This window comes from Acanthisitta chloris, unplaced genomic scaffold (assembly GCF_000695815.1).
Source record: "Acanthisitta chloris isolate BGI_N310 unplaced genomic scaffold, ASM69581v1 scaffold30472, whole genome shotgun sequence".
NCBI classification, from domain to species: Eukaryota; Metazoa; Chordata; class Aves; order Passeriformes; family Acanthisittidae; genus Acanthisitta; species Acanthisitta chloris.
The window spans coordinates 8,690-35,807 of NW_008659716.1; the positions used below are offsets into that span (position 1 = coordinate 8,690).

The 27,118-nt window shown below is 41.7% G+C and overlaps 1 protein-coding gene across 1 annotated transcript in view; it reads left to right on the top strand.

Annotated features, from left to right (window-relative positions):
- Positions 1 to 460: 460 nt before the first annotated feature.
- Positions 461 to 27,118, top strand: part of SLC41A2 (solute carrier family 41 (magnesium transporter), member 2) — a 35,622-nt gene continuing 8,964 nt past the window's right edge. Inside the window, exons 1-9 of the mRNA XM_009069493.1 lie at positions 461 to 1,091; positions 5,276 to 5,383; positions 7,021 to 7,092; positions 7,928 to 8,072; positions 9,565 to 9,711; positions 15,034 to 15,181; positions 16,313 to 16,392; positions 24,222 to 24,353; positions 25,311 to 25,459. Coding sequence (XP_009067741.1) covers positions 537 to 1,091; positions 5,276 to 5,383; positions 7,021 to 7,092; positions 7,928 to 8,072; positions 9,565 to 9,711; positions 15,034 to 15,181; positions 16,313 to 16,392; positions 24,222 to 24,353; positions 25,311 to 25,459 — 1,536 coding nt within the window. The 5' untranslated portion in view covers positions 461 to 536. The remainder of the gene's footprint in view (positions 1,092 to 5,275; positions 5,384 to 7,020; positions 7,093 to 7,927; positions 8,073 to 9,564; positions 9,712 to 15,033; positions 15,182 to 16,312; positions 16,393 to 24,221; positions 24,354 to 25,310; positions 25,460 to 27,118) is intronic.

The window sequence follows — 27,118 nt, forward strand, 5'->3', positions numbered from 1 at the left end:
TCACCGTCCCTGGAGGTTTTCAAGATGAGACTGGATGTAGCACTTAGTGTCATGGTCTAGTAACCACGGTAGGGTTTTACTCAATGATCTTGGAGGTCTTTTCCAACCCGGTTGATTTTATGATTTGCAGTCCACACTGCTGTCTCTTTCTTTCTCTGGGAAGTCCATGGGGTTGTAAAACTTCCTCACCCACCAACTTTCCCTTTTTGCCTTCTAATTTCTTTCAACTTAGGCAGTGAAATGTTGGAGGAGATTGATATTTCTACACATACTTGCTTATGTGATTTGAAAATTCAAACTAGTATCACATATCTTCTGTAGAGTTTAAATATTTTAAAGGTTGAATATATACTTTTTCTCTTTTTTTTGCAGCTCCAGACTTGCTTATGAAATTCTTGAAGATCCGAGAGCAATGAAAAAACATTTTTGCATGCCAAAAAGGAGTATTTTGGTCCATGTGTGATGACTCATCTACAAGGTTGCTTCACTGACATCTGAAGAACAAAGTGCTTTTCAACTTGTACTTCTGTAGCACTATGACTAACTGTAAAGGCAGATCTACCATCTCCAAAGCAAATAGCAAAGTCCATGACAGAGAAGGCTTTGTAAATTGGACCATAAGTCTTAATACAATTCAGTCTGATAAATTTTTGAGACTACTTTCAAGTATGGTGCCTGTTGTTTACCAAATAAACCAAGAGGAAAGACACAAGAAAGTGAATGGTGTCTGGCAAGAAGGATTGCAACCATCAGGACACAGTTTTAATGTCAGGTCCGAACAACACTTGGAGTACCATCACTTTTCAGAACCAAGTTTTCATGGGAGCAGTGGACACAGCCCATCTAGCTGTAGCCCCAAATATGATGATTGTACCAGTTACAATTACTGTGATGGGATGGATACTTCAGAAACAGATGCCATGTTGCAGGATGACAACCTATCTAGTGACAGTAATGAAGATGTTATTGTGGAAGGAAGTAGAAAACAACCCAAAGAATCTAGTAGTATTATGGCATTACAGATACTTGTACCTTTTTTGCTAGCAGGATTTGGAACTGTTTCTGCTGGCATGGTTTTGGATATTGTACAGGTTGGTATTTGCTTTGGAAGATGTATGGTTTTTAACAGGTAGACTAGGGGGTTTATATTTCTAATCATAGAATCAGACGGGTTGGAATAGACCTCCAAGATCATCGAGTCCAACCCTACCATGGTTACTAGACCATGACACTAAGTGCCACATCCAGTCTCATCTTGAAAACCTCCAGGGATGGTGAATCCATCACCTCCTGGGGTAGCCCATTCCAATGTCTGATTACTCTCTCTGGAAAAAAATCTCTTCATAAATATCCAACCTAGACCTCCCCTGGCAGAGCTTGAGTCTGTGCCCTCTTGTCCTCCTGCTGGTTGCCTGGGAGAAGAGATCAACCCCCAATTGACTCCAGCCTCCTGTCAGGGAGTTGTAGAGGGTGATAGGGTCTCTCCTGAGCCTCCTCTTCTCCAGGCTGAACAACCCCAGCTCCCTCAGCCTCTCCTCATGGCTCTTGTGCTTGAGTCCCTCCACCAGCCTTGTTGCTCTCCTCTAGACCTGCTGCAGCTCTTTGATATTTCAATATTGCTCCTATGAACTTCTTTACCCCAAAACTCATCTTAAACAGTTTCCATGTTTGGTTTGGAATCATTCAAATCTTGATAAGTTGTTGCTTAGCCTCAGTTTGCTGCTGAATAAAACTGTTATCTTCTGCTCTAACTAAGGATAGAAATAATAGTTTGAAATTCTGTTAACACTAATAAATGTGCACATAGCCACGTGGGAGTTGTAATTAGCTGTGAGGCTGAAATACTGAGGTGTTTAGAAGGCTTAGAAGAATGTATTGTATTATCTCATCTCCTTGTGTGATTCAAATCTGGTCAATCTCTGAAATAATGTGTAGATTTGGCCTGTGAAAATGCATATGGCAAATGAACTAGTGCTTTACATTAATACGTTATATGAAATTCGTAGGAAGTGTTTTTTGGCTATTCAGGTGTACATACTTTTTTCTATAACAGTAGGTGTGCAGAACACTTGGAATTACATCAGTGGTGTGATCAGGGCTGCAAAGTCACATCCACCTTGAAATAGCATTGTAATAGATTAGGAGAAGCCAGAGTACCTTGGTCCATGGTAGCAGATTTAACTGATGAGAACTATTCAGGGCTAAGATGAAATAGAAACTTTCTTTCTTGGGCTGCATCTAAAGGAGTGTGGGCGACAGGTGAAATGAGGTGATTCTTCCCCTCTGATCTGCTCTTGTGAGACCCCACCTGGAATCCTGCACACAGTTCTGGTGTCCTCAGCATAAGAAGGACATGGAACTGTTGGATCAAGTCCAGAGGAGGCCACAAAGTTGCTAAGAGGTCTGCAGCATCTCCCCCATGCAGACAGGCTGAGGGATTTGGGGCTGTTCAGCCTGGAGGAGAGAAGGTCTGGAGACCTCAGAGCAACGTTTCAATATCTGAAGGGCCTACAAGTGAGCTGGACAGGGACTCTGTGTTAGGAACTGCAGTGATAGGACAAAGGGTAAAGGGTTCAAACTGGAGGAGGCAAAGTTTAGGTTGGGTGTGAGAAAAAGGTTTTTTCCTGTGAGAGTGGTGAGACACTGGCACAGGTTGCCCAGGGAGGCTGTGGCTGCCCCAACCCTGGCAGTGTTCAAGGCCAGGCTGGATGAAGCCTTGAGCAACCTGATCTAGTGAGGAGGTGTCCCTGCCCAGGGCAGAGGGTTGGGACTGGATGATCTGTAAGGTCCATTCCAACCCCTAAATTCTATGATTCTATGTTTCAGTTTTAAGACTGAAGTTTAATAATATTTTAAAATCCAATTTTGGAGTATTATATCAATAACACCCTAGATATCAGCATCATCTCAGTAAAGTTAAGAGTAGTGGTTGTCTATGAAATAAGTCTTTGTGCAGTGATATTTGAAGAAATTTCTGCAGAGACAAACAGTTAAGAAAGGTTTATTGGACTAGCTTGTTTTCTTGCCTTCTCTTTGCATTTTGAAGACTATATTGACTTTTCTTTCCTACCTAATTTGTGTTTAAAAAACCAGAAATCTCTTTTAAATTTGAACCTCATGGATTCTTTCTCTGCCTGTATGAGTAGATGCACAAAATATTATTAACAAAGTGTGACAGAACCACAATATTTAGATGGAAATGCAGTATAGAAATTAATCTGTGGGGTTTTCCCCTTTTGCTTGGTTTTTTCATTCAGTTTGAGGGTTTTCTTTCACTGCACATACTGAGTTTACAAAGATAACTTAAAGAGGAGTAAGAGGTGCCTAACCTTGTCACTCAGAATCTTGGGTGAGTAAAGGAAGCTTGGACTTCAATCAGTTGCAATGAAGAGACGATTCATTACCTTGTGAAACAGGAAACTGAAAACTGACATGCAAACTTTCCTGCTTCCCTGGGCTGTTTTTCACCAACCTTGGGCTTTGTTCATTTGCGTCTTACAGATTTATTCTTTGTACGTATGCTTGATTTGTACTCTGTTCATATATGATTTTTTGCATGATACAACATGATGGTCATAGAATCATAGACTCATCAGGGTTGGAGGAGACCTCTAAGATCATTGAGTCCAACCTGTCAGTGCTGGAATCCCTAAACCCTAAACCCTATCCAGCACCAGATCCAGATGCCTCTTAAACACCTCTAGGGATGGTGACTCCACCACCTCCCTGGGCAATATTTCAGTGCCTGAACACTCTCACAGGGAAAACATTTCTTCTAACATCCAATCTGACTTTGCCCTGTCTCAGCTCAAGGCCATTCCCTCTACTCCTCTCCCTGCAGCCATGGCAGGACAGACATCCCCCACCTCTCTCCAGCCCTGTCAGGGAGTTGGAGAGAGCCATGAGATCACCCCTGAGCCTCTTCTCCAGGCTAACCAAGCCCAGCTCCCTCAGCCCTTCCCCATGTGCTCTAGCCCTTTGCTGCCCTCATTGCCCTTGGCTGGACTCACTCTAGTGCCTCTATGGCCTTTTGGCAGTGAGTGGCCAAAGCTGAGCACAGCACTGAGCTGTGACCTCCCCAGTGCTGAGTCCAGGGGGATGAGCACTGCCCTAATTCTGCTGCTACACTGTGCTTGAGCCAGACCAAGATGCCCTTGGCCTCCTTGGCCACTTGTGCATACTATTGGCTCCCACTGAAGATGTCCTTGTGCCTACTGGCTTCCAACCAAATGTTTCACCTTGTCATCCTTCCCCTAAGGAAATGTGGGTTTATACCTAATTTTTGAGTTGGACTGAGATATATCTTGGTTTTTTGTTCTATATTACTTTTAATCTGTATTGTTTTCCAGTCCAACTTCTCATGACTGAGAGAGATGTGACAGGAGGTAAAAGCAAATAGCTAATGCCATTACTACCTATTTTCACCTCAAGTAAGCAGTATACTTTGCCACTAGAGCAGGATTTTGAAATGTGGCAGAACGTGTTTTGAAGATGCGCAAATGTGAAGACAACAAAGCATTGTTTTTTACATGTCATTTCTTACTAATTTTTTCCCAGGAGTAAATGCATATGTAACTTCACATACAGGTGATTCTCAGACCTTATATTTGAGAATTGAATCCTTTTCTTTTCATTAAAATAATAATTTAAGTGATTGTGAATTGCTGAATACAAAGACAATTCATAGTTCTTTTAGTTTAACATTGGTAAATGGTGAAAAATGAAGAGGTTGACAAGACACAGGAAGTAGCACAGAATTTCAGCACTGAAAACTCAGTGCAGCAACAATTAAAAGAGAGTTTTCTGTAAAATAAGTCTGCGTTTTGGAAAACTACTCGCATAAATTTCACACTCAGAGGTGAAAGAATAAAGACAAGTTTTTCTATTTACGGTCTCTGTTCATAGTACAATTAATTCCCTCTGTGAGGTTTCTACATATCTGGAAGGGAAAAGATGATAATATTGTTGAATCTATTTTGAAGGAATGAAAAAACAAACTTCAAATTAATGACAACTTTTTAAAACTCAGTGTGTTTCAAGGCTAAGTGTTGTATCTCTTACTGATAGACCTCTCATCTTTGAAGTAATAATATGCAGCCATAAATCTGTTTTATCCAAATAGGTAACAGTTCTGACTTTAGACTTTTAGATTTAATACTAAAACCAAATTTTTGGTTTAGAGGATAGAGTTATGATGTACAGAATTTTTATAATACTTTAGATGGTGTAAATAGAAGTTTTCAATGGAATGTTTTCCACTCTATCCTTTATATAGCACTGGGATGTCTTCAAGAATGTTACTGAAGTCTTTATCTTGGTTCCTGCACTTCTTGGTCTCAAAGGAAATTTGGAAATGACCTTGGCATCCAGGCTGTCAACTGCTGTAAGTAACATTCTCTTCCCCTTTGCTCTTCAGATACATGTTGTCAATATTTCAAAAGGGAAACACATTTTTGGGACACAAGTGTTTTATGTTTGTGGCCCACTGTGGCTGTTATAGAGCTCTCTAAATCTCTTATTAAGTTGGACAAGTGAAAAAGATGATCCTCTTCTCCACACATGCAACCTTTACTTTATAGAATCATAGAATTTAGGGGTTGGAATGGACCATAGGGGTTGGAATGGACCATCTTGTCCCAACTCCCTGCCCTGGGCAGGGACACCTCCCACCAGAGCAGGTTGCTCAAGGCTTCGTCCAACCTGGCTGTGAACACTGCCGGGGCTGGGGCAGCCCCAGGCTCCCTGGGCAACCTGTGCCAGTGTTTCACCCCCCTCACAGCCAACAATGACTTCCCAATATCATATCTAGCCCTTTAAAGCCATTCCCCCTTGTCCTGTCCCTCCATCCCTTGTCCCAAGTCCCTCTGTAGCATTCTTCTCAAAAGGATCAGTAGGCAATACGTTATAAAAGAGTGTGTATGTACTTTATAATTCCTTAAAATGATTTAATTGTCTTTCCAGCTACTATCTTAGGACGAGGTTTAGATAGTTTACAGCACCAAGAGTCAATAGTGTGTTGTACAAACGAAAAGTTAGAATGCTGAACAGTATTAGAATTTAGACTATTTTATTTTCAGAACTTAAGGACCACAGGCACAAGTTCTGTCTATAGTGATTTTCCAGCCACTGATCTGATCACTGGTGGTGCTTGTACATTCTGGAATGTAAGGTGACTAGTGTATCTTGCAGAGTAATCTAATGTTAAACAAGTTGCTATGTAAAACTGTAGCATGTTTAACTGTATTTGGAAAGCTAGTGTAAGTACAATTTAAAATGAAAAGCAATGCCTGACTTGAAAATATGTAGCTTGTTTGTAATCAAAGTGTCTGGTTTATTGTTGTTGTGGTTTAACCACAGGAAGCAACCAAACCCCACGCAGCCACTCACACACTCCCCCACTGATGGGATGGGGGAGAGAATCAGAAGGGTAAAAGCTAGAAAAACTCATGGGTTGAGATAAAGACAGTTTAATAGAGAAAGCAAAAGCTGCACACTCAAGCAAAGTAAAACAAGGAATTAATTCACTGCTCCCCACGAGCAGGAGGTGTTCAGCCATCTCCAGGAGAGCAGGGCCCATCACCCGTAACAGTTCCTTGGGAGGACAAATGCCATCACTCCAAATGTCCTCCCTTCCTCCCACTTTATATACTGAGCATGATGTCCTATGTTACGGAATATCCCTTTGGTCAGTTTGGGTCACCTGTCCCAGCTGTGTCTCCTCCCAGTCTCCCATGCATCCCCAACTTCCTTGCCAGTGTGGCAGTACAGAAAGCAGCAAAGGCCTTGGCTCTGTGTGAGCTCTGCTCAGCAACAACAAAAACATCTCTGCATTATCAAACCTGTGTTCAGCACAAATCCTAAATATAGCCCCATAGTATCCACTGTGCAGAAAGTTAACTCCAGCCCAAACCAGCATAATTGTGTTAGCTGAATTATTTGTGGGTTTCTGCCTTGTTAGTGCATTTTCAAGAGATGCAACTTTAAAATCAAATGTCTGAGTTTCTTTTGTGCTTTTGATAGGTAAATATTGGAAAAATGGATTCTCCCATTGAGAAATGGAACCTAATAATTGGCAATTTGGCCTTAAAACAGGTAACTATAATGGATTTATTTGCCTGTAAGTGAGCAAAGTTATTGGAAAAGTCACATCACAGACACTGGTGAGTATGAAGATGGGGAGTGTGAATGGGAAACTAGCTCTGCTACATGGCTCATACTTAATGCACAGTGTTTGATGAGGGCTTTTTTGTACAGTGTAGTTCTCTAAAACAAATCTGAGCTCATATTTATCAGAAGAGGTAAAATATTCTCTGTGACTGCCCCAAGGGTATTTCCTTCTGATTTGTTTCTGACAGGGAGGATCTGAGCATGATTAGAGAAAAATTTCAGATCTTGCAAAAACTTCTACATTTGACCTTTCAAATATTTCTGTTGCTGTATTTGCATTGGATTCAGTGTTTAAAGGAAGGATGTGATCGAGCTTTTGGCTAATAAAGCATATTTTAAATGGCTGGGCCATTGAGGAAAGGAGTGCTTGTTCTTCAAAGCAACTGTTTATGAGACTGAGAACTATTTCTTGTTCATGCTTAAAAAATAGGTGAAGTATTTAAGCTGTGACTTCATTGTTTCGAGTGGCTTAGAAACTGCTTTAGGCATTGGCTTCTCATAAATCCTGAGCTCCTTTCCTAGATTTTACTTTTTGCTATTCTGGAGTCTCTAAAACGCTGGTAAAGCCTTTTCTGCTGCCTAAGATTTTTCTTATTTATCATCGAAGGTTGGCATCACCTCTACAAAATGGATGAGCATTCTCCTTTTTTTTATACCTTGCATATACATGTAGATAGGAGGAAAGAGTAGGAGAAAATGTTTCTGTAGTCCTCCTAAGTCTGTCAGTTATTCAATTGGTCACCTTCTTTTTCTTTTCCAGGTTCAGGCAACAGTAGTTGGTTTTCTGGCAGCAGTGGCAGCAGTTATACTGGGCTGGATTCCAGAGGGCAAATACCGCTTTGATCACTCAGTCCTTTTGTGTTCTAGCAGTGTCGCAACTGCTTTCATAGCTTCTCTTTTACAAGGTGAAAGGAGTGTATGGGTTGCTTCTCACAGTCATTGAGTTTCTCTGGATGCTGAATGTGTATTGTGTTGCTATTCCTTAAAAATCTAGATCATAGAATCATAGAATTTCAGGGGTTGGAATGGACCTTACCGATCATCTAGTCCCAACCCCCTGCCCTGGGCTGGGACACCTCCTCACTAGATCAGGTTGCTCAAGGCCTCATCCAGCCTGGCCTTGAACACTGCCAGGGTTGGGGCAGCCACCACGTCCCTGGGCAACCTGTGCCAGTGTCTCACCACCCTCACAGGAAAACCTTTCTTCTCACATCCAACCTAGACTTTTCCTCCTTTGGTTTGAATCCATTACCCCTTGTCCTGTCATTGCAGTTCCTAACAATCAGTCCCTCTCCAGCTCCCTTGTAGGCCCTTCAGATCTTGAAAAGTTGCTCTGAGGTCTCCATGCAGTCTTCTCTTCCCCATGCTGAACAGCCCCAACTCCCTCAGCCTGTCCTCATGGGGAGATGCTCCAGTCCTCTTATCAACTTCGTGGCCTCCTCTAGATAATAAGAGAAAAGTTACTCAGGTTGTGCCAAAGACTTAATGACACTGTGAATTTTATTTTTAGTAGCCACTTGCATTCTGCAGGGAAATGAATGTTCAAAAGTTAGTGTTGCTGTTTATAGGAAAAAAAGAGAAACCAACATCTTATATCTTATCACCCTCTACAACTCCCTGAAAGGAGGTTGGAGTCAGGTGGGGGTTGGTCTCTTCTTCCAGGCAACCAGCAGGAGGACAAGAGGGCACAGACTCAAGCTCTGCCAGGGCAGGTTTAGGTTAGGTATTAGGAAGAGATTTTTTTATGGAGGGAGTGATCAGGGATTGGAATGGTCTGCCCAGGGAGGTGGTGGATTCACCATCCCTGGAGGTTTTCAAGCTGAGACTGGATGTGGCACTTAGTGCCATGGTCTAGTAACCACGGTAGGGTTGGGCTTGATGATCTGATCTTGGATTTTGAACCCATTTGATTATTTGATTCTATAATCTTTAAATTTTTTAACTGTGTACAAGTAACATTTTCATATATTGTCTTGTTTTCAATTTGTGGTTGTATGATGTACTTTCTTGGTGTTTGATGGTAAGTCCAGTTTAATTTTCAGTCAGGGAAAGTTATTAGGGTCTGGAAATAAAACACTGCGTATTTTTTGTCTTCAGAAAGTGTCTGCTTTAAAGTTTCAATACTATTGCTTCTAGTCATAAGCAAAGTACTTCATTGTACACATAGTTCTTGATTATTTTTTGTCTGCTCTCTGAATATTTAAAAAATACATTACTTCATTTTCTTAAAAATGGCTAAAACTTCAAAATACAGACCTCAGTCAGGAGGGAAATACAATCATCCTAGGACAAGAGCACTGACTTTTTACTTATTCCATTTGAAATTGCCCCCGGCTTGGCATTTTTGTGGAAGTACAGCAGTGGATGTTACTGTATTGTCTTCTCTGTTGAATTTAGGAATTATAATGGTTGGAGTTATTGTTGGATCTAAGAAAACTGGCATTAATCCTGACAACGTTGCCACTCCCATAGCAGCAAGTTTTGGAGATCTGATCACTCTCGCTATACTGGCATGGATAAGTCAGGGTCTTTACACTTGCCTTGGTAAGTATGTTTGTAAGTGTGGATGACTCCCAGGAATCTCTTTCAGGTTTGGATCGTGGGGAGAAGGCAGGGAGGGTGAGATTCAACAAACCTTTTCATTTGACTGACTCTTTAGTCACCATATATACCCTTAAATGATAAATCTTAGAGTGCAACATTACACCATGATTTTGGTTCTTCACTAACCTGAACCTTGACACAGTGTAGGAACATCTGAAAGACTTTGACAGTGTCACAGTCAGTCTACACACGAATTCCCAACTGTATTTGCTGAATTAACTCTGCTTGCCTGGGGCGGGGGGAGCTCTCTTCATCCAGGAATGCTTTCTGGAATGCCCACCTCTAAATCAAATATTTGCTTCCCAAAGTCCCATTGAATTTTTCTCCCCTTGAAGCGAGGGGAAGGAGTTAAATCTGCTTGGAGAGCAGTTCTGCTTTGGGAAGTTTTTTTTGTTAGGGTGTGGTTCGAAGAGCATTCAAATATCTCTTGAGCTGCAGCTAAGCCAGAAATCAAAATCAAAGCAATTGAAGTCATTTCGGTAACAATAGCATGTTGAACATACATGAAGTATGTATTCAAAGAAATGAAGCCTAATTTTAGAGAGGTTTGTGATTTGTGATTGATACGACATTTAAATGAGTTGTGCAAAGACTATTGTGACTTTCCTTTTGATTCTGTCGAAGTGCTTTCCAGCTCCCACTGCAATACCTTCTTTTTTCCTCATCTCCCCTAGTCCAGCTTCCAGTACCAGTTTCCTCAGCTCTCTCCTATTGTTTCCCTCACAGTGTGGCACTTGCATGTCTCCCTCCTGTTCCCTGCACTTGTGCTTGATTTTACCACTGTTTCCTTCTGCTTTTCACTAAATCAAGTAACCACTTCCAGCTCCTCCAAATCATGTCCCTCCTGTCTTCTGCTTTGTTTGTTTTGCTTTGTCTTAGAAATTTGGTGAATATATTTCAAACATAATCCTACTTATTTAGAATCATAGAATTTTAGGGGTTGGAATGGACCTTAGAGATCATCTAGCTCCAATCCCCTGTCCTTGGGCAGGGACACCTCCCACCAGAACAGGTTGCTCAAGGCTTTATCCAATCTGGCTTTGAACACTGGCAGGTTTGGGGCATTTAGCAGTAGCTTTTTTTCAGAACAGCAGTTCTGCTATGAAAGATGAAAATATATATAACCCCTCTGAATAGCTCAGCAGCAGAGGGGAGGTCTTCACTGACTGCTGACCACAGAGGGCAGTGATCTAATCCCATTTCAGGCATGAATTCTCTCTGGCTTCTTCATGACAGTTTTTACTGCTTGCTTTCCCACTAATACTCTTCACTTACTTTCCCACTAATAGCTCTGAATGAGTGAACTACACACAAACAGCTCCAGACTAACTATTCTTACGAATGACTTTTCACTTCAGCCTGCAATTCTCTACTGCTAGTTATTTGCATGTTTATCTACTCCCATTGAAACTTCTCTCTCTGATTTCTGGGACCTGTAGTGTCTAAATCCTACTTTTGTAAAGGAAGGGAGCAGAGCACTGATGAAGATTCATGATCACAATGTCTGTTAAAAGGGATATATAGTTATTATATATAATAATAAATTTAGTTATTATTGAAGAAAGCTCAAACAGTGACTAATGTAATGAAATGCTTGATCGTCACAAGGGAGGAGATCTTGGAAAATGAGAATGAGCAACTGTTTTTCTTCCTGTTTCTTCATCTCCCCCATGAATCATAGAATTTAGAGGTTGGAATGGACCTTACAGGTCATCTATTCCTAACCCCCTGCCATGGGCAGGGACACCTCCTCACTAGATCAGGTTGCTCAAGGCTTCATCCAGCCTGGCCTTGAACACTGCCAGGGTCAGGGCAGCCACCACGTCCCTGGGCAACCTGTGCCAGTGTCTCAGCACCCTTAGAGTAAAAAACCTTTTTCTTTATATGAGCATAATGAGCATGATGTCCTATGGTATGGAATATCCCTTTGGTCAGTTTGGGTCACCTGTCCCAGCTGTGTCTCCTCCCACTTTCCCATGCACCCCCAACATCCTTGCCAGTGCGGCAGTATGGGAAGCAGCAAAGGCCTTGGCTCTGTTAACTTTGCTCAGCAACAACGAAAACATCTCTGCATTATCAACCCTGTGATCATACAAATCCAAAACACAGCCCCATACCAGCCACTGTGAAGAAATCTGCCTCTACCCCATCTAAACCCAGCAAAGTTTGATCCAATGCTTCATGGCATGCCCAGAAGAGGCAGAGAAAAGGACTGTAGCATTTTTACTTAGGCTAGATCCAAACTCGATGATGGCCAATCTTGTTTGACCATCATCATCTATAGAATTTCTTAACATTTCATCTGTGTGCTTTAAAAGTAACGGCAGAGCTACCAAACTCGGGGATTTAAGCAGTAAAAGGTTAACAGTTTTTAAGAACTCCTTGAAAGGAGCTGTGTCTGGGAATCCTTATATAGCTGGGGAAAGCACTAGAGGGCTCCCCAGGATCGTCGCTGCGTCTTGACACCTTTCCTCGAGCGGAACACTAGGAATGCTCTGGAATAACACCCAGTGTATTAAATGTGACGGTCCATGCTGCCTGTTGTTTGTCAGCAATGATCTGAAGACTTCATTTAAAGCTTTCCTTTTGTTTTCCTCACAGAATGTGGTTTAAATATATACCTTTATCTCTCATATCTCCGGCCTACAGGGAAGTCATGAGAGGGACTCTGTGTTAGGAACTTGTGACAGGACAAGAGGCAATGGGTACAAATTGAAGGAGGGGAAATTATTTTGTGCCCTTTTATGTTTGACTAAATATACTGTATTAGAACTATTTTCTCATTCTGAACTTTAAATCAGTTCCTGGGCATCTGGTACTTGCTAATGCCTCACCTTAGTTGTGTGTGAATGGAGCAGACAGAGAGGGAGAAAGAAAAAGCAGCAGGGATACAGTATGATTTATGTCTGGGGACAGGGAGAAGAGAGGGGAAAAGGAGAGGTCTCCAAATAAATAAAAAAAAAGATGTAGAATGAACAATAACTTTCCTGTGACCAATTTTAGTGCACACAGGGAATTTTCTTCATTCCAAGCGTGGGAAAGGATGGATTTACTTGTAGTAAGGAGTTCAAGAACTTTCCATCAGTACATTTTTGTCTTTTGCATTAAGTTTGACAAAACAAAAGTATGATTATCAAATAGAGGAGTATTGTATTGTGTGTCCTCTTTTGCGCAAGATCTTTGTTCTTCAGGCTCACCTCTGAGATCACAGAGAAAGGAGGAAAAAAGGCACCACAGAGAAGAGGGAGATAATATACTATAGAATAATTAGATAAGGAAAGGAAAAATTACTTCTCTTTGGGGCTTTGTCTTGCCCTTATTCTAATAGCTTTCTACTTTTAGTTTACCCAGGGCAACATATCTTGCTGTCTTTTCTGCTGGCTCTGCTGCAGAGGTCGCTACCAGTCAATGAGGGATAGTAACTTCTAAAAATTCTACAGCAATTTTTCCAGGAGTAGTTTCAGCTCCACTAAAACAACATCAAAGTAGTAACTGCTTGAGTTTGCGGCCTTTGTCGTAAGTCACAGTACCTGGGTGAGAATGCTTTTCATAGGCCAAATATTCCTCTTTGGTAAAGTGTTTGTGTGTTCTAAATTAACTAGTTCAACCTGGTAATTTAAAATACATTTTCCATTAAGACTTGTCTGAATTCTGAAGTTTCAGAGAAAATGTATTTAAACATTAAGTATGTGGCCACATTTCTCATAAAGCTAACTATGTGTCAAAGAGGAATGTTTGCACAGTTTATAGATATAAATATCTATATTTGCCATCAGGATAAATTTTCCATCATTCACCTCACTGTTGAATTAGGAAGTCCTCATAGAGTCATAGAATTTTAGGGGTTGGAATGGATCTTTGAGATCATCCAGTCCCAAACCCCTGCCATGGGCAGGCACACCTCCCAACAGAGCAGGTTGCTCAAGGCTTCATCCAACCTGGCTTTGAACACTGCCAGGGCTGGGGTAGCCACAGCCTCCCTGGGCAACTTGTGCCAGTGTCTCACCACCCTCACAGGCAAAAAACTTTTCCTAATATAAATTTCCTCTCATTCAATTTGCACCCATTGCCCCTTGTCCTGTCACTGCACCTCCTAACACAGAGTCCCTCTGCGTCTTCCCTGGAGCCCCTTCAGATCCTGGCAGGTGCTCTGGGGTCTCCACACAACCTTCTCTTCTCCAGCCTGAACAGCTCAAATTCCTCAGCCTGTACTCATAAGGGAGTTGCTCCCAGCCCTCCTAGCAACCTCATGGCCTCCTCTGGGCCTCCAAGTCCTTCTTATGTTGAGGGCACCAGAACTGTGTGCAGTATTCCAGGTGGGTCTCATGAGAGCAGAGGGGAAGAATCACCTCTTTTGACCTGCTGCCCACCCTCCTTTGGATGCAGCCCAGGATTCCATTGGTTTCTGGGCTGAGCTCATACTGCAGCTCATGGTGAGCTTCTCACCCACTGTCACTCCCAAGTCTTTCTCCTCACTGCTGGTCAAGCAAAGCATCATGTTTTTTTCTGTCTACCCAAGACTGAATCTGGATCTTTCACCTCCCTCACTGTCTTGGATCACTGTAGTAGTTTCTGTGTGGATGGGACTATAAAACCAAGTAAACCGAAAAAACCCCAGTATTCTCTCTGTGAAGGCAACTGTTTGCCTTATCAGCTCAGCTTTGTGATGGTACTCACTGGTATTTGCAGCCTGTGTAATAGGATACAATTCTCATGGGTAGGCGCAAGCAGCAGAATTGTCTGTGAATTTTCAGTCTCTGACTGGTTCAAAAACAGTTGAGCTACTGATGTAAATGTCTCAATATTGCACATTGTGCTTGCATCATTTCAGACATGCTATTTCTGTGCAGATTACTGTTATATCTGTGCTTTGGAAAGAAGAGGGTGTACATATGCCATGAATTTGTGTATAAACAAAGTGCATTTTCAGTATATTCAGTTTCTGGTTTGTTTGTTTTGTTGTGGGTTTTTTTGGATAAGTTACAAAATAACATTTTATATTCTGTATCTTTATTGCATTTTTATCATGAAGCATTGCACAAAAATCCTCTTCAAAACTCCTTCTTTGTATAGATAGTTCTGTCCTTGAGATCATTCAGTGCCGTACTTGAAACTTTAGGTACCGTAGTGATAAAGTCTGTTAACATTTCTCAATTGTATCATATAAATTAGAATTTTTTGCAGAGTTTTAAATTAGGAAAAATATATAGGAATGTCTCAAAAGTATAACATGTTTGGGTTTTTTTTTTATTACTATTTTAGAGACATATTACTATGTATCTCCTTTGGTTGGTGCCTTTTTCTTGGCTCTGACTCCGATGGGGATTGTCATAGCTGCCAAACACCCAGCTACCAGAACTGTCCTCCACTCAGGATGGGAGCCTGTTATAACTGCCATGATTATCAGCAGGTAAGTCTGTTTGTCTTGCTTCAGAGAAGTGTAGAATCATAGAGTTTAGGGGTTGGAATGGACCTTACAGATCATCTAGTCCCAACCCCCTGCCCTGGGCAGGGACACCTCCTCACTAGATCAGGTTGCTCAAGGCCTCATCCAGCCTGGCCTTGAACACTGCCAGGGTCGGGGCAGCCACCACATCCCTGGGCAACCTGTGCCAGTGTCTCACCACCCTCACAGGAAAAAACCTTTTCCTCACGTCTAACCTAGACTTCCCCTCCTTCAATTTGAACCCATTACCCCTTATCCTATCACTGCAGTTCCTAACATGGAGTCCCCCTCCAGTTCCCTTGTAGGTCCTTCAGATAATGAAAAGTTGCTCTGAGGTCTCCATGCAGTCTTCTCTTCTTCAGGCTGAAGTCATCCTGTATCACTGTGTGTCTTACTAAACACCCAGATATACATGAAAGAAACTTTTCAGGAGCCTCTAGAATTTAGCGTGTGAATAAACTTTAGTCTTCCCAAAATGAGGAAGTTACAAAGTCAAGTTCCAGATGGGAAAGAGAGAGGAGCCAGCAGTAGCTGGTGCAAGCACTGATGTGTTGCTGTATTTGCCGAAGTGACTGACAAGTGTCAATGCCGTATCAAACGAGGGAAGTGGTGAGCTACTCATCTCTTGCAGCTTCCAATCGAGACTGTGCACTGATTTTAGGGATTAGTCAATCCAATGAAAGTTATGAATCTTAAAAGCAGAGTAAGTGGCTGAGGTTATGTGGTCTTTGTTAGACAAGAAGTGGATTTTAATGTGTGAATAACTATAGTGGTGTTAATGTGTAGCTCAGAATGAGGTAACAGGGCAAGGGAAAAATGAATTGAGAGGAAAATTGTGGCTTGAAGATCATCGGTTCATAGAATTTTAGGGTTGGAATGGACCTTACAGATCATCTAGTCCCAATGCCCTGCCCTGGGCAGGGACACCTCCTCACTAGATCAAGTTGCTCAAGGCTTCATCCAGCCTGGCCTTGAACTTCACCAGGGTCAGGGCAGCCACCATGTCCTTGTTCTAAGACAGATTGTTATAACATTTTAAAATGCTAATTAAAGTTCCTGCTTGCCTCATTCTAAACATTGCACTTTGTTTTTCAGCATTGGTGGCCTTATTCTGGACACAACTGTATCTGATCCGAACTTAGCTGGAATTGTTGTTTATACCCCTGTAATAAATGGTAAGACTCTGACAGGGTTATTGGCTTCTATGTACCAATTGATATACCTTTAGGAATGTCTATTACAGTACATTTCTCTTGTGCTAATTAGTATCTGATTGATTAATTTCGAGCCTTGATTTTGATGTCAACAGCTGTTTATGTGAACGCGTAAGTGTTCCTGCTTTTACTATAATCATTGAAACATGACAGAAACATGTGAGAAGGAGGAACTTAGAGTGTGCATTCAGAAACGGAAAGTGTAAATAATGAAGTAACTTATTCAAATATTAAATTATCAAATATTATGTTGGAGTGGTTACGGTTGGGGAAATGTAGATGAAATTTTATCTCAAAGGATTTTTTTGGGAGGATTTTCAAATAAGTAATTTGCCATGTAATGTATGTAGATACACTAACAAGGATGCTACAGGCAAGGGGATAAAGTTATCAAGAAAAATGTGTGCTGTTTCCCACTCTTAGTATGCAATTTCCAGGTATGCAAGAATGTATTTGTGAAAACTTGGTCCTGAAGTTCTATTCTATTTCCTAATGATTGAAACAAAGCAAATTTTGTAACAGTTCATCTCTTATTAGATTGGTGCATTGGGAAAATGTTTTTCTTTCCTATTACAGTAGCACAGAGTTGATACCTACTTGGTTTGCAAGAACTGTAATCACCAGATCTGGTCCTACTATATTTCTGCCTTTTTGTATTTCTCCATTTGATTTTTTGCATTCATTTGCACTTTTATGTACTTTAATTTTTGAACCCATTTCTCCAATTGCCAAGATGTTTCTGTTTCTACTTCAGTTGGCCTTTGCAAATTCCATATGGGTGTGCTCTGTTCTGTTTCCTAAGCTGCGAATTGCATTCATTATGTCCACCTGTTTTCCACCTTGATAATAAGATGTTAATATGTTCACTGAGTTTTCATTTTGAACCATGTTGCCCTGATATAATTAATTTTCCGAAATTGCTAATGGAAGTGCAGCAGTGGATAGCACCATAACATTTTGATAAGCTTCACTGTGGCTGAGTGTTTGTGTATCTATTGCTGCAACTATATAGGCAAAGCTGTTCAGTTGCAGGAAGAAATTGTATTGGTTTGACAGAAGAATGTTTCTGGCAAATTACTGTTAGCTCTTGTTTTACAGCTTCCATTTCTTCTGGATGCTTACAAATTGTCCTTTTGATCCTTTGTTCTAATTCTTACGTAGGAATATAAATCTCACTGATAAACAGATTCTCTGTATCATCCTCTTTCACCCGCTTTCAAAACAGATTTTCTGTTTTCTCCATTACAGCCCTCAGGTATTTCTCTAACCTCCAAGATAATCAGTTAGCAAGAATGATCACTAATCATTCACAGATTGTTCATCTAGATCTCTAAGAATGCACTACATTTAACTTACCCCCAGGCCCTAGCACGTATCAGTTTGTGAGCAGTAGACAAAAGGAACTGATTGTTTAAATCTTCAGTAGAACATGTAGAACAATCAAAAGAGGTGATTCTGCCCATCTGGAATACTGCCTGCAGTTCTGGTGGCCTCAACATAAGGACATGGAACTGTTGGAGCAAGTCCAGAGGAGGCCACAAAGCCCCAAAGAGGACTGGAGTTTAGGTTAGATATTAGAAAAAAGTTTTTCCCTGTGAGGGTGGTGAGACTGGCAGTTATGGACTGCCCTGACCCTGGCAGTGTTCAAGGCCAGGCTGGATGAGCCTTGAGCAACCTGATCTAGTGAGGAGGTGTCCCTGCCCATGGCAGGGGTTTGGGAATGGATGATCTGTAAGGTCCATTCCAACCCTTAAATTCTATGATTCTATGATTCTATGTTGTTTGCTCTTCCTTCTCATTAGGGTCCTGTATTTTCTTTCTTCTTACCCTTAACATGAAGCATTTCTGTGTTGCCACTTGCGTTCCTTGCTAAGATTAAATGAATTTTTACACTTCAGCCTTTATGTTTCCTTGCCTTTGTACTCATTCAAGATTGCAAGTATTTGCATCTAACTTTTGGGTGTTTCCATTTTGATTTCTAGATACCTAGGAGACTTAGAAAAGACATGTTGATCTTCAGCTTTTTTCTGCTTTACATCTGTAACTTCTCTTATAGTTGTCCTTTTTCAGTAACCCTCTGGATTTACTTCCTGAGAGAAGAGGGTTTTTTTTCCTTTTTAGGCAAGTGCACCCAAACCAGTGATACTGCTTTCCTGGATGGCATCCCTTGATTACAAGAGCCAGGATCTGTCTGGTCATTGTTTCTTACTGTTTCCTCATAGACTTCTGTTTCTACTCCAATACAGTACCAGAATACTTCTGGATTTTCTCTGTAGACTCACTTATTCTAGACTTGCTACCGACAATGGATAGGGGTTTTGGGGATAATGACTCTCTCAATGTTTCATGTTTACGGGTCCAAAGATCCTTGAAGAATTAGGCAGGTGGAACAGAGAAAAAGTTGAGGCTATTGGAGCAGGCAGGGAGAGAGTCTTTCCAGGAGGCAGGGACAGCAAGAGGGATGCTTGACTCAAAACTCTAGGGATAGAGGCATTTCTATTGGAAAATATAGAGAAAATCTGTTCTGTGTAGAGGATGCAGAGTGGGCCTATTTTATGGTCCACCTCCTGGAAAAGGAAATTGTAGGTTGGTGATTTATTTTTTTTTTGCTGTTAGATTAGCTTCTCCTGAGTTTCATAATTCTACTGGCACCTTTTGATATTGCTGGTCAGTACAGTGTAGTAAAACGGGGTTTAGGAAGTCCTTCAGCTAAAAAAGCACATCTGTTGACACTCATCTGCTGACAGAAAAGGTGTGTTATGTCACTTGACAGATGGCTTTTTAAATATTAGCTTTACAGGAAGTTTTCTCTACCAGTGCTTCCTTGACCTTGGAGTTCTCATTTGTAAGCTTAAGTGGTGAAAAGAGCTGTAGGTTTTCCCTTTTTATTGTCTCTCATCTTTAAGTTTGTTGCTCCTATGGCATAGAGAACCTGAAAAAAAAACCCCAAAACCCAACAGGGAAACCTGAAGGAAATATTCTATCCTGTTGGGAATGTGTCCAGCCAAAATTTGAGGACAGTGTAAATTCGCCCAGGATTTCAAGCTGTCACTGTTTTTTTTCAGGGCTACTTGCCATACCTTGAGCACCTCAGCAGTATGCACTGCAAAGATCTCAGGTGTTAGGCTGTGTGCACCAGCAGGTAGCTTTCAGCCAGGTCCTCTCTAGATGATTTGCATAGTCTTAAAAGAGAGACAAGTTACTTTCATCATGTGTCACAGTGTGAAACCAGTTGAAAATATATTGGTCTTGAATTTGAGCAGCCTCAAAGGTTCCTAACCCTATTAACAATAGCTACAAATGTTTGCCCAATATATTGAAACAATTTCTTAAGCGGCATTTATAGTTAGCTTTACTGCTGGTGGTCAGAAGTATTTCACGACTGCTTTTCCGTTTTCCCACTGTTAAACACATTTCTTGAGGTGAATAATGATTTTTAATTCAGTGGTTGGATGTGTTAAATTTTATCTGCACCCTGTGTGTCTGGTGAGGCTATACCTTGAATACTGTGCTCAGTTCTGGGCGCCTCAGTTCAGGAGGGATATTGAGGTGCTGGAGCAGGAGCAGAGAAGAGCAACAAGGCTGGTGAAGGGACTTGAGCACAACTCTCATGAGGAGAGGCTGAGGGAGCTGGGGTTGTTCAGCCTGGAGAAGAGGAGGCTCAGGGGAGACCTTCTCACCCTCTGCAACTCCCTGAAAGGAGGTTGGAGTCAGGTGGGGGTTGGTCTCTTCTCCCAGGCAACCAGCAGGAGGACAAGAGGGCACAGACTCAAGCTCTGCCAGGGGAGGTTTAGGTTGGATATTAGGAAGAGGTGTTTTACAGAGAGAGTGATCAGGCCTTGGAATGGTCTGCCCAGGGAGGTGGTGGATTCACCATCCCTGAAGGTTTTTAAAGTGAGACTGGATGTGACACTTAGTGCCATGATCTAGTAAGCACTGTAGGGTTGGACTTGATGATCTTGGAGGTCTTTTCCAACCTGGTTGATTCTATGATTCTATGATCTCTGCTTTTTAAAAATAAATAAATGATTTGGTGGGGTTCTTTTGTTTACAAACTACTGGAGATTTAGATGTCTGTTTGATGTTCTCTAGTTCTGAGTGAAGTAACTAAGCCCAAGTGTTGCTGTGCTTCAGTCTAGATGCTCAAGTTGATGATTGTGCTATGGTTAAAATTTGAAAATCCTCTTACAGCATCACAGCATGTTCAATTTGGCTCAGGAATTGCAATTTGCAAGTAGATGAGTTAATTTTGTGCTGAAAAAAAAGATAATACCTTAACCAATTATATGCTTCTGAACATGCAACAGAAATGAACTACGGTGCTCTTACCAGATAGAGCCCTTTTCCTGTCTGTTTGCTTTGCATGCTTAGACAAAACGTTGTGAGATATCTTCTAAGCACTTATATTTCAGGAGTTCCTGCATAATAACTGATATGTCAGTAAAGTTTACCCCATTTTTATGCCTCTTGAAGCATGGAGGTTCTGCAAATTAATGCTGAAAATACCTGAAAATCGGAAATATTTTGCAGGCTTTGTGTCAAAACACTTGTCTTTGCAGGTGGTTTCAAGCAATACTTTTTAAGGGTAACACAAACCTGTTCTAACAGTTCTTACTCTTTGGCTGTATCTGTTTTGAAAGTATTTCCTCTCTGAGGGGAATAAACATAGATCAAAGAATATGATGAACATATATGAGAAAATTAACACGAAACTTAATGTCAGCGGTCTGGGAAATGAAAATTTAGCTTATGTGATATGTTCCCAAACCACACCTTTTTTATCTTTTAGTAGGGTAAATGGAAAGACAAACTTTCAGGGATTTCAGGGAGCTTTTGTTTTGGAGAATATGGAAAATAAATACCCAGAAAATACAAGAAAATACAAGAAAATCATGGAATAGAATTTAAGGGTTGGAATGGACCTTACAGATCATCTAATCCAAAACCCCTGCCTTGGGCAGGGACACCTCCTCACTAGATCAGGTTGCTCAAGGCTTCATCCAACCTGGCCTTGAACACTGCCAAGGTTGGGGCAGCCACCAAGTCCCTGCGCCCCCTGTGCCAGTGTCTCACCACCCTCACAGGAAAAAACTTTTTTCTCACATCCAACCTAGACCTTCCCTCCTTCAGTTTGAACCTGTTGCCCTTTGTTCTATAACTGCAGTTCCCAACAGAGTCCCTCTCCAGCTCACTTGTAGGCCCTTCAGGTACTGAAAAGTTGCTCTGAGGTCTCCACGCAGTCTTCTCTTTTCCAGGCTGAACAGCCCCAACTCCCTCAGCCTGTCTTCGTAGGGGAGATGCTCCAGTCCTCTTAGCAACTTTGTGGCCTCCTCTGGACTTGTTCCAACAGTTCCATGTCCTTCTTATGTTGAGGACACCAGAACTGTGTGCAGTGTTCCAGTGTTCTCAATGTATGGTGATGGACAGCAGCAGTCACTCTCTATTGGTTCTGTCCATTCACCTACCAATTCTTTCTTCTAATTATTTTTGAACCTTTGGGCCAATTTCAACCATGTCTGACACAAGGATAGAGTTGCTAACTACTTATTATGATTATGGTAAAAATAGCTATCTGAAAGAAGACAGTGGCTAGGTAACTAAAGGGAAAGACTCAAACCCATGGCCCCAGTGAGACAAAGGCAGTAATGTGAGTTGTGGAGTTAATGGCAGAAGCATAATCCTGGAATCATAGAATCAACCGAGTTGGAAAAGACCTCCAAGATCATCCAGTCCAACCCTACCATGGTTACTAGATTATGGCACTAAGTACCACATCTTAAAAACCTCCAGGGACAGTGAGTCCTCCACCTCCCTGGGCGGCCCATTCCAATGCCTGATTACTCCCTCCATAAAAAAACCTCTTCCTAATATCCAATCTAAACCTCCCCTGGCAGAGCTTGAGTCTGTGCCCTCTTGTCCTCCTGCTGGTTGCCTGGGAGAAGAGACCAACCCCCACCTGACTCCACCCTCCTGTCAGGGAGTTGTGGAGGGTGAGAAGGTCTCCCCTGAGCCTCCTCTTCTCCAGGCTGAACACCCCCAGCTCCCTCAGCCTCTCCTCATGGGAGTTGTGCTCAAGTCCCTTCACCAGCCTCGTTGCTCTTCTCTGGACCTGCTCCAGCACCTCAATATCCCTCCTGAACTGAGGGGCCCAGAACCGAGCACCGAATTCAAGGTGTGACCTCACCAGTGCAGTCCAGGGGCAGAATCACTTCCCTGGTCCTGCTGACCACTCTGTTTCTGTTCCAGGCCAGGATGCCATTGGCCTTCTTGGCCACCTGAGCATACTGCTGCCCAGCTGGCCAGTCAGCCCCGAGCTTGGAGCTAGACATGATGCCTCTTCTCAGCCAGTGACACAGAAGAGAATTGATGATGTTGTGCAAATCAGAGGGAAAATGGAGAAAATGTTGTGAGCAGTGGGCATAGCAAGGCCATGAGGCCACAGGAACACTGCAGGTTGAAAAGACTGGTGCTCCAAAGTCTCAGGATACAAATGAAAAGGGAATCAAGATTCATTATTCTGCTGATCACAGAATGACTCGTGTATAGCTGTGCTTCCATTGAATGAATCACTTCAATATGCACAGATACTCAGTTTGTTTGGTAACAGCAGCTACTGTGCATGTGAAGTTATCATCTCTGCTGTATCAGATTAATCAGATCCCTGCAAGAAACAGAAAACAGATAAAACTGTGTAGGTTGGTAAGATGTCAATACACAAAACTGATGGCTCCTCAGCAGCTTCTGAATGCAGAACATGCTCACGTGCTCAGTAGCTGCTCTTACTATGAAAATAGCGTACGTGAGGACTGTTTCCATGAACACTTAGTTAATTGAGATTTTTTTCTCCTGGAAAAAACTATTGCAGTCATCATAGCAAATGCTAAATACAGTATAGTAAGACTAACTTAATTAGCTTCTTCTCATTCTTAGGAGAGCCACAACACAAGGGAAAACAATTGATTTCAAAAGTCTAATCCAGCAGCTGTTACTTCTCTCAGAACAGGAAATGTGTTTGTCTTCAATCTGAGAGTGCTGCTTTCTAAATAAGCAGAAGAGATGTTGTCTGTTAAAGTGTGAGGAAGGTCATGCCGGCTTACAATTCTCAAATTGAAAACCTCATCATTCCATCAAGGCAGTCTTAGGCTAAGTAAGAATATTCCCTCTGAAAATTGTTATTACAGTTCTGGTGTCTAACCAGCACAGGAAAACATAGTCCAAGGAGAGCCAAAACCATGGCATGTATTTGCAAATGGAGCTTACATGTCATCCAGTCTCAACACCCTGCCCTGGGCAGGGACACCTAGATCAGGTTGCTCAAGGCTTCATCCAGCTTGGCCTTGAACACTGTCAGGGTCAGGTCAGCCACCAGTTCCCTGTGCAACCTGTGCCAGTGTCTCACCACCCTTAGAGTAAAAAATTTTTTCTCACATCCAACCTAGACTTTCCCTCCTTCACTTTGAACCCATTACCCCTTGTCCTATCATTGCAGTTCCTAACAGAGTCCCTCTCCGGCTCCCTTGTAGGCCCTTCAGATATTGAAAAGTTGCTCTGGGGTCTCCACACAGTCTTCTCTTCTCCAGGCTGAACAGCCCCAACTCCCTCAGCCTGTCTTCACAGGGGAGATGCTCCAGTCCTCTTAGCAACTTTGTGGCCTCCTCTGGACTTGCTCCAACAGTTCCATGTCCTTCTCATGTTGAGGACACCAGGACTGCATGCATTATTCCAGGTGGGGTCTCACTAGATAAAAAAATAATTGAAAATGTCTCATTTTTTTCCCTTTTGCATTTCAGGTATTGGTGGTAATTTAGTAGCTATTCAAGCTAGCAGAATTTCTACCTACCTCCATTTACACAGCATTCCTGGAGAGCTCCCAGAAGAAGCCAAGGGTTGCTATTACCCATGCAGAACTTATTATGGTACAGGTCTGTATTAGTCAGTTAAAACTACTGTCATGTCTACTCCTTCCCCCCCCGTATGCCAGACTGTGCACTGAGTGAGAGATGGCAATGAACTGAACTGGCTGTGAGCAATTCTAAGGCAGCAGAGGCTTGGCACTTCTCTTTGCCTGCAACTGTTGGCCTGAGAATCACAAGGAACCCCCTGAGGAGGCAATGGGTAGAGAGGAGCACAGAGAAGGCTGTAACCCTGGCAAGGGTTGAAGATGAGGCAAGATGCTGTGATACCTATCAGATGGATTTCAACCTTCATCTTTCCTTTGCTCCTAACCTTTTGTCACTGACCTCCAAAAGTTCAAACCAATTTCTTGTTAGGACCAAACATCATATCTAACATTATTTTTGAGCCAAATCCTGCTTTCCTTTTCCAGTTTGCCATTTCCTTTCTAGATTCTTGCTTCACAGCTTATTCCTCCCCCATATTTCCCACTTTCCTAATGAAGTAGCTGATGAAGTGTGATGTGTTATTACACTTCCATATTTCTTAAATGAATTAGAACAGATGAGAAAGTGGTAAATGTGGGATTACTTTTTAGAACTGTAAAGTACTTTTGAGAGTGTCTTGAATATGGAGTCCAAAAGATCCTCTTTCCTAGGAAGGCTAAGAGGTCTCTGCAGCTCCAAAGATGTAGATGATATTACATGAGCACAGAGTGAAGGCATAGACAGTTTGTATCCTCTTCTGGAAGGCCTCTGCTTACCTTTTCTGCCTGACACTAGAGATGTCTTTTTTCCCCTCCCTGTGAAATTCCTCAAGGAGTCCTTCAGTGGAAACTATTGCCTGCTGTTCTATAGTTGTCAGTGCTGTGGAATTCCAGAAATGTGTTTCTTTTCTATGTATATATATATTAAAATAAATAAAAATCTGATATAGTAATCTAAGAGCTTAACCAAATTTTGTATTTTTTTGTTTTGTTGTTGTAGGAGTAAATAACAAATCAGCCCAAGTTCTGCTTCTCTTGGTGATTCCTGGACATCTGATTTTCTTGTACACTATCCACCTAATGAAGAGTGGACATACTTCCTTAACCCCTGTCTTTATAGCAGTGTATTTGTTTGCAGCTCTGCTCCAGGTAAGAGCAAGTGCAACTTGCAAATGCTTGTATAAAATCAAGTTCTTGAAGAAAATAATGTTTTACTTGATATCAGAAATCTCATGAATGGTACAAGAAGGTGTGGGTTAATACAGTTAATACCATTTCAGCACAGCTCTGAGGGAACAAATTATCTCCTCATCAATACAGTTTACCCAGATGTATCTGTATTGTGAGTGCTTTCCAAGAGACACTTGACTGCATTATTTCCCAGTCATGTATCTTTCACATGCTTCTTGGAACCATTGCAGCTAACCCTCCCATCATGTAACTCACCTAGAGGGGAAATGGAAAGAAAGAAAGGTAGCATTTATGGATAATGAATGCATCAAGGAAAACTCTAAAAGAGATCTTAGTCATAGTATCTTAAGGGGTTGGAATGGATCTTACAGATCGTGTAGTCCCAACCCCCTGCCCTGGGCAGGGACACCTCCCACCAGAGCAGGTTGCTCAAGGCTTCATCCAACCTGGCTTTGAACACTGCCAGGACTGGGGCAACCACAGCCTCCCTGGGCAACCTGTGCCAGTGTCTCACCACCCTCACAGGGAAAACCTCTTCCTAATATCTAACCTAAATTTCCCTCTTTCAATTTATACCTGTTACTCCTTGTCCTCTCACTGCAGCTCCTAACACAGAGTGCCTCTGCAGCTTCCTTGGAGCCCCTTCAGATCCTGGCAGATTGCTCTGAGGTCTCCACACAACCTTCTCTTCTCCAGGCAAATCTACTAAAGTGGCTCTCATTATTGTTTTAGTTAACATAATCCAGTAGATGAGAATGTTACAGCTTGCTTGGTGTGTTCTTAGAATTTACTGAAGTTTAAAATTAGTCTGACAGTGAACACTGTACAAGGAATTGTAATTGCATTAATTGTCAAACTTTGTTACATTATTTTGTCTGATCTTGCCCTGTGGTGTGTTCACATCCAGCAAGGGCAGTTCTTGGAAGATACCTTTTGAAATAGCAGTGTGTCAAGGTGAAATAATTTCACTTAGAGAAATCATGAACACAGAATTAAGTATCTTTATTAAAACCACAGCAAATTTTTAGCTATAACTTGGCTGAATTAGCTATCATGTTTCATCACACCTCAAAACCAAAAATTGACTGTTAATGTTACACAATAAAGATGTAATGAAATATCCATAAGTTAAATATATATAGTGCTTCTAAAAGTGTGACCAGTTTAATGTAGAAACATTATCAACAGTCAATTCTTAATGCAATTATAATTTTTAATGTTCTAAATTGTCTCTCTGTGTTTATCACATTTCAATAAGGTTTCAAAAACTCTTACTATGTCATATGAGAATTCTATACCTTCTTCTTAGAACACAGCAGGGAATGCTCCAGCCTTTGCAAGTGAGAGTGTCGTACTAAAAGATATAAGTTACTTTTCATTTTCCTCTTACATGTATTCCTGGTTTCCAGCCTTATCACTTGTTTTATAATGTGCTTTATAATTGTGCTATTCCTTCACAATATCAGTTCTGTCTGTCTGTCCTTTCTGACAACTTCTGAATCCTTTGCCCTGTTTCAGTCAGGGTTTTTTGTCTCACTTTCTCAGTGGTGACAAGCTCCTCTCCTCTCTCCTCTCCTCTCCTCTCCTCTCCTCTCCTCTCCTCTCCTCTCCTCTCCT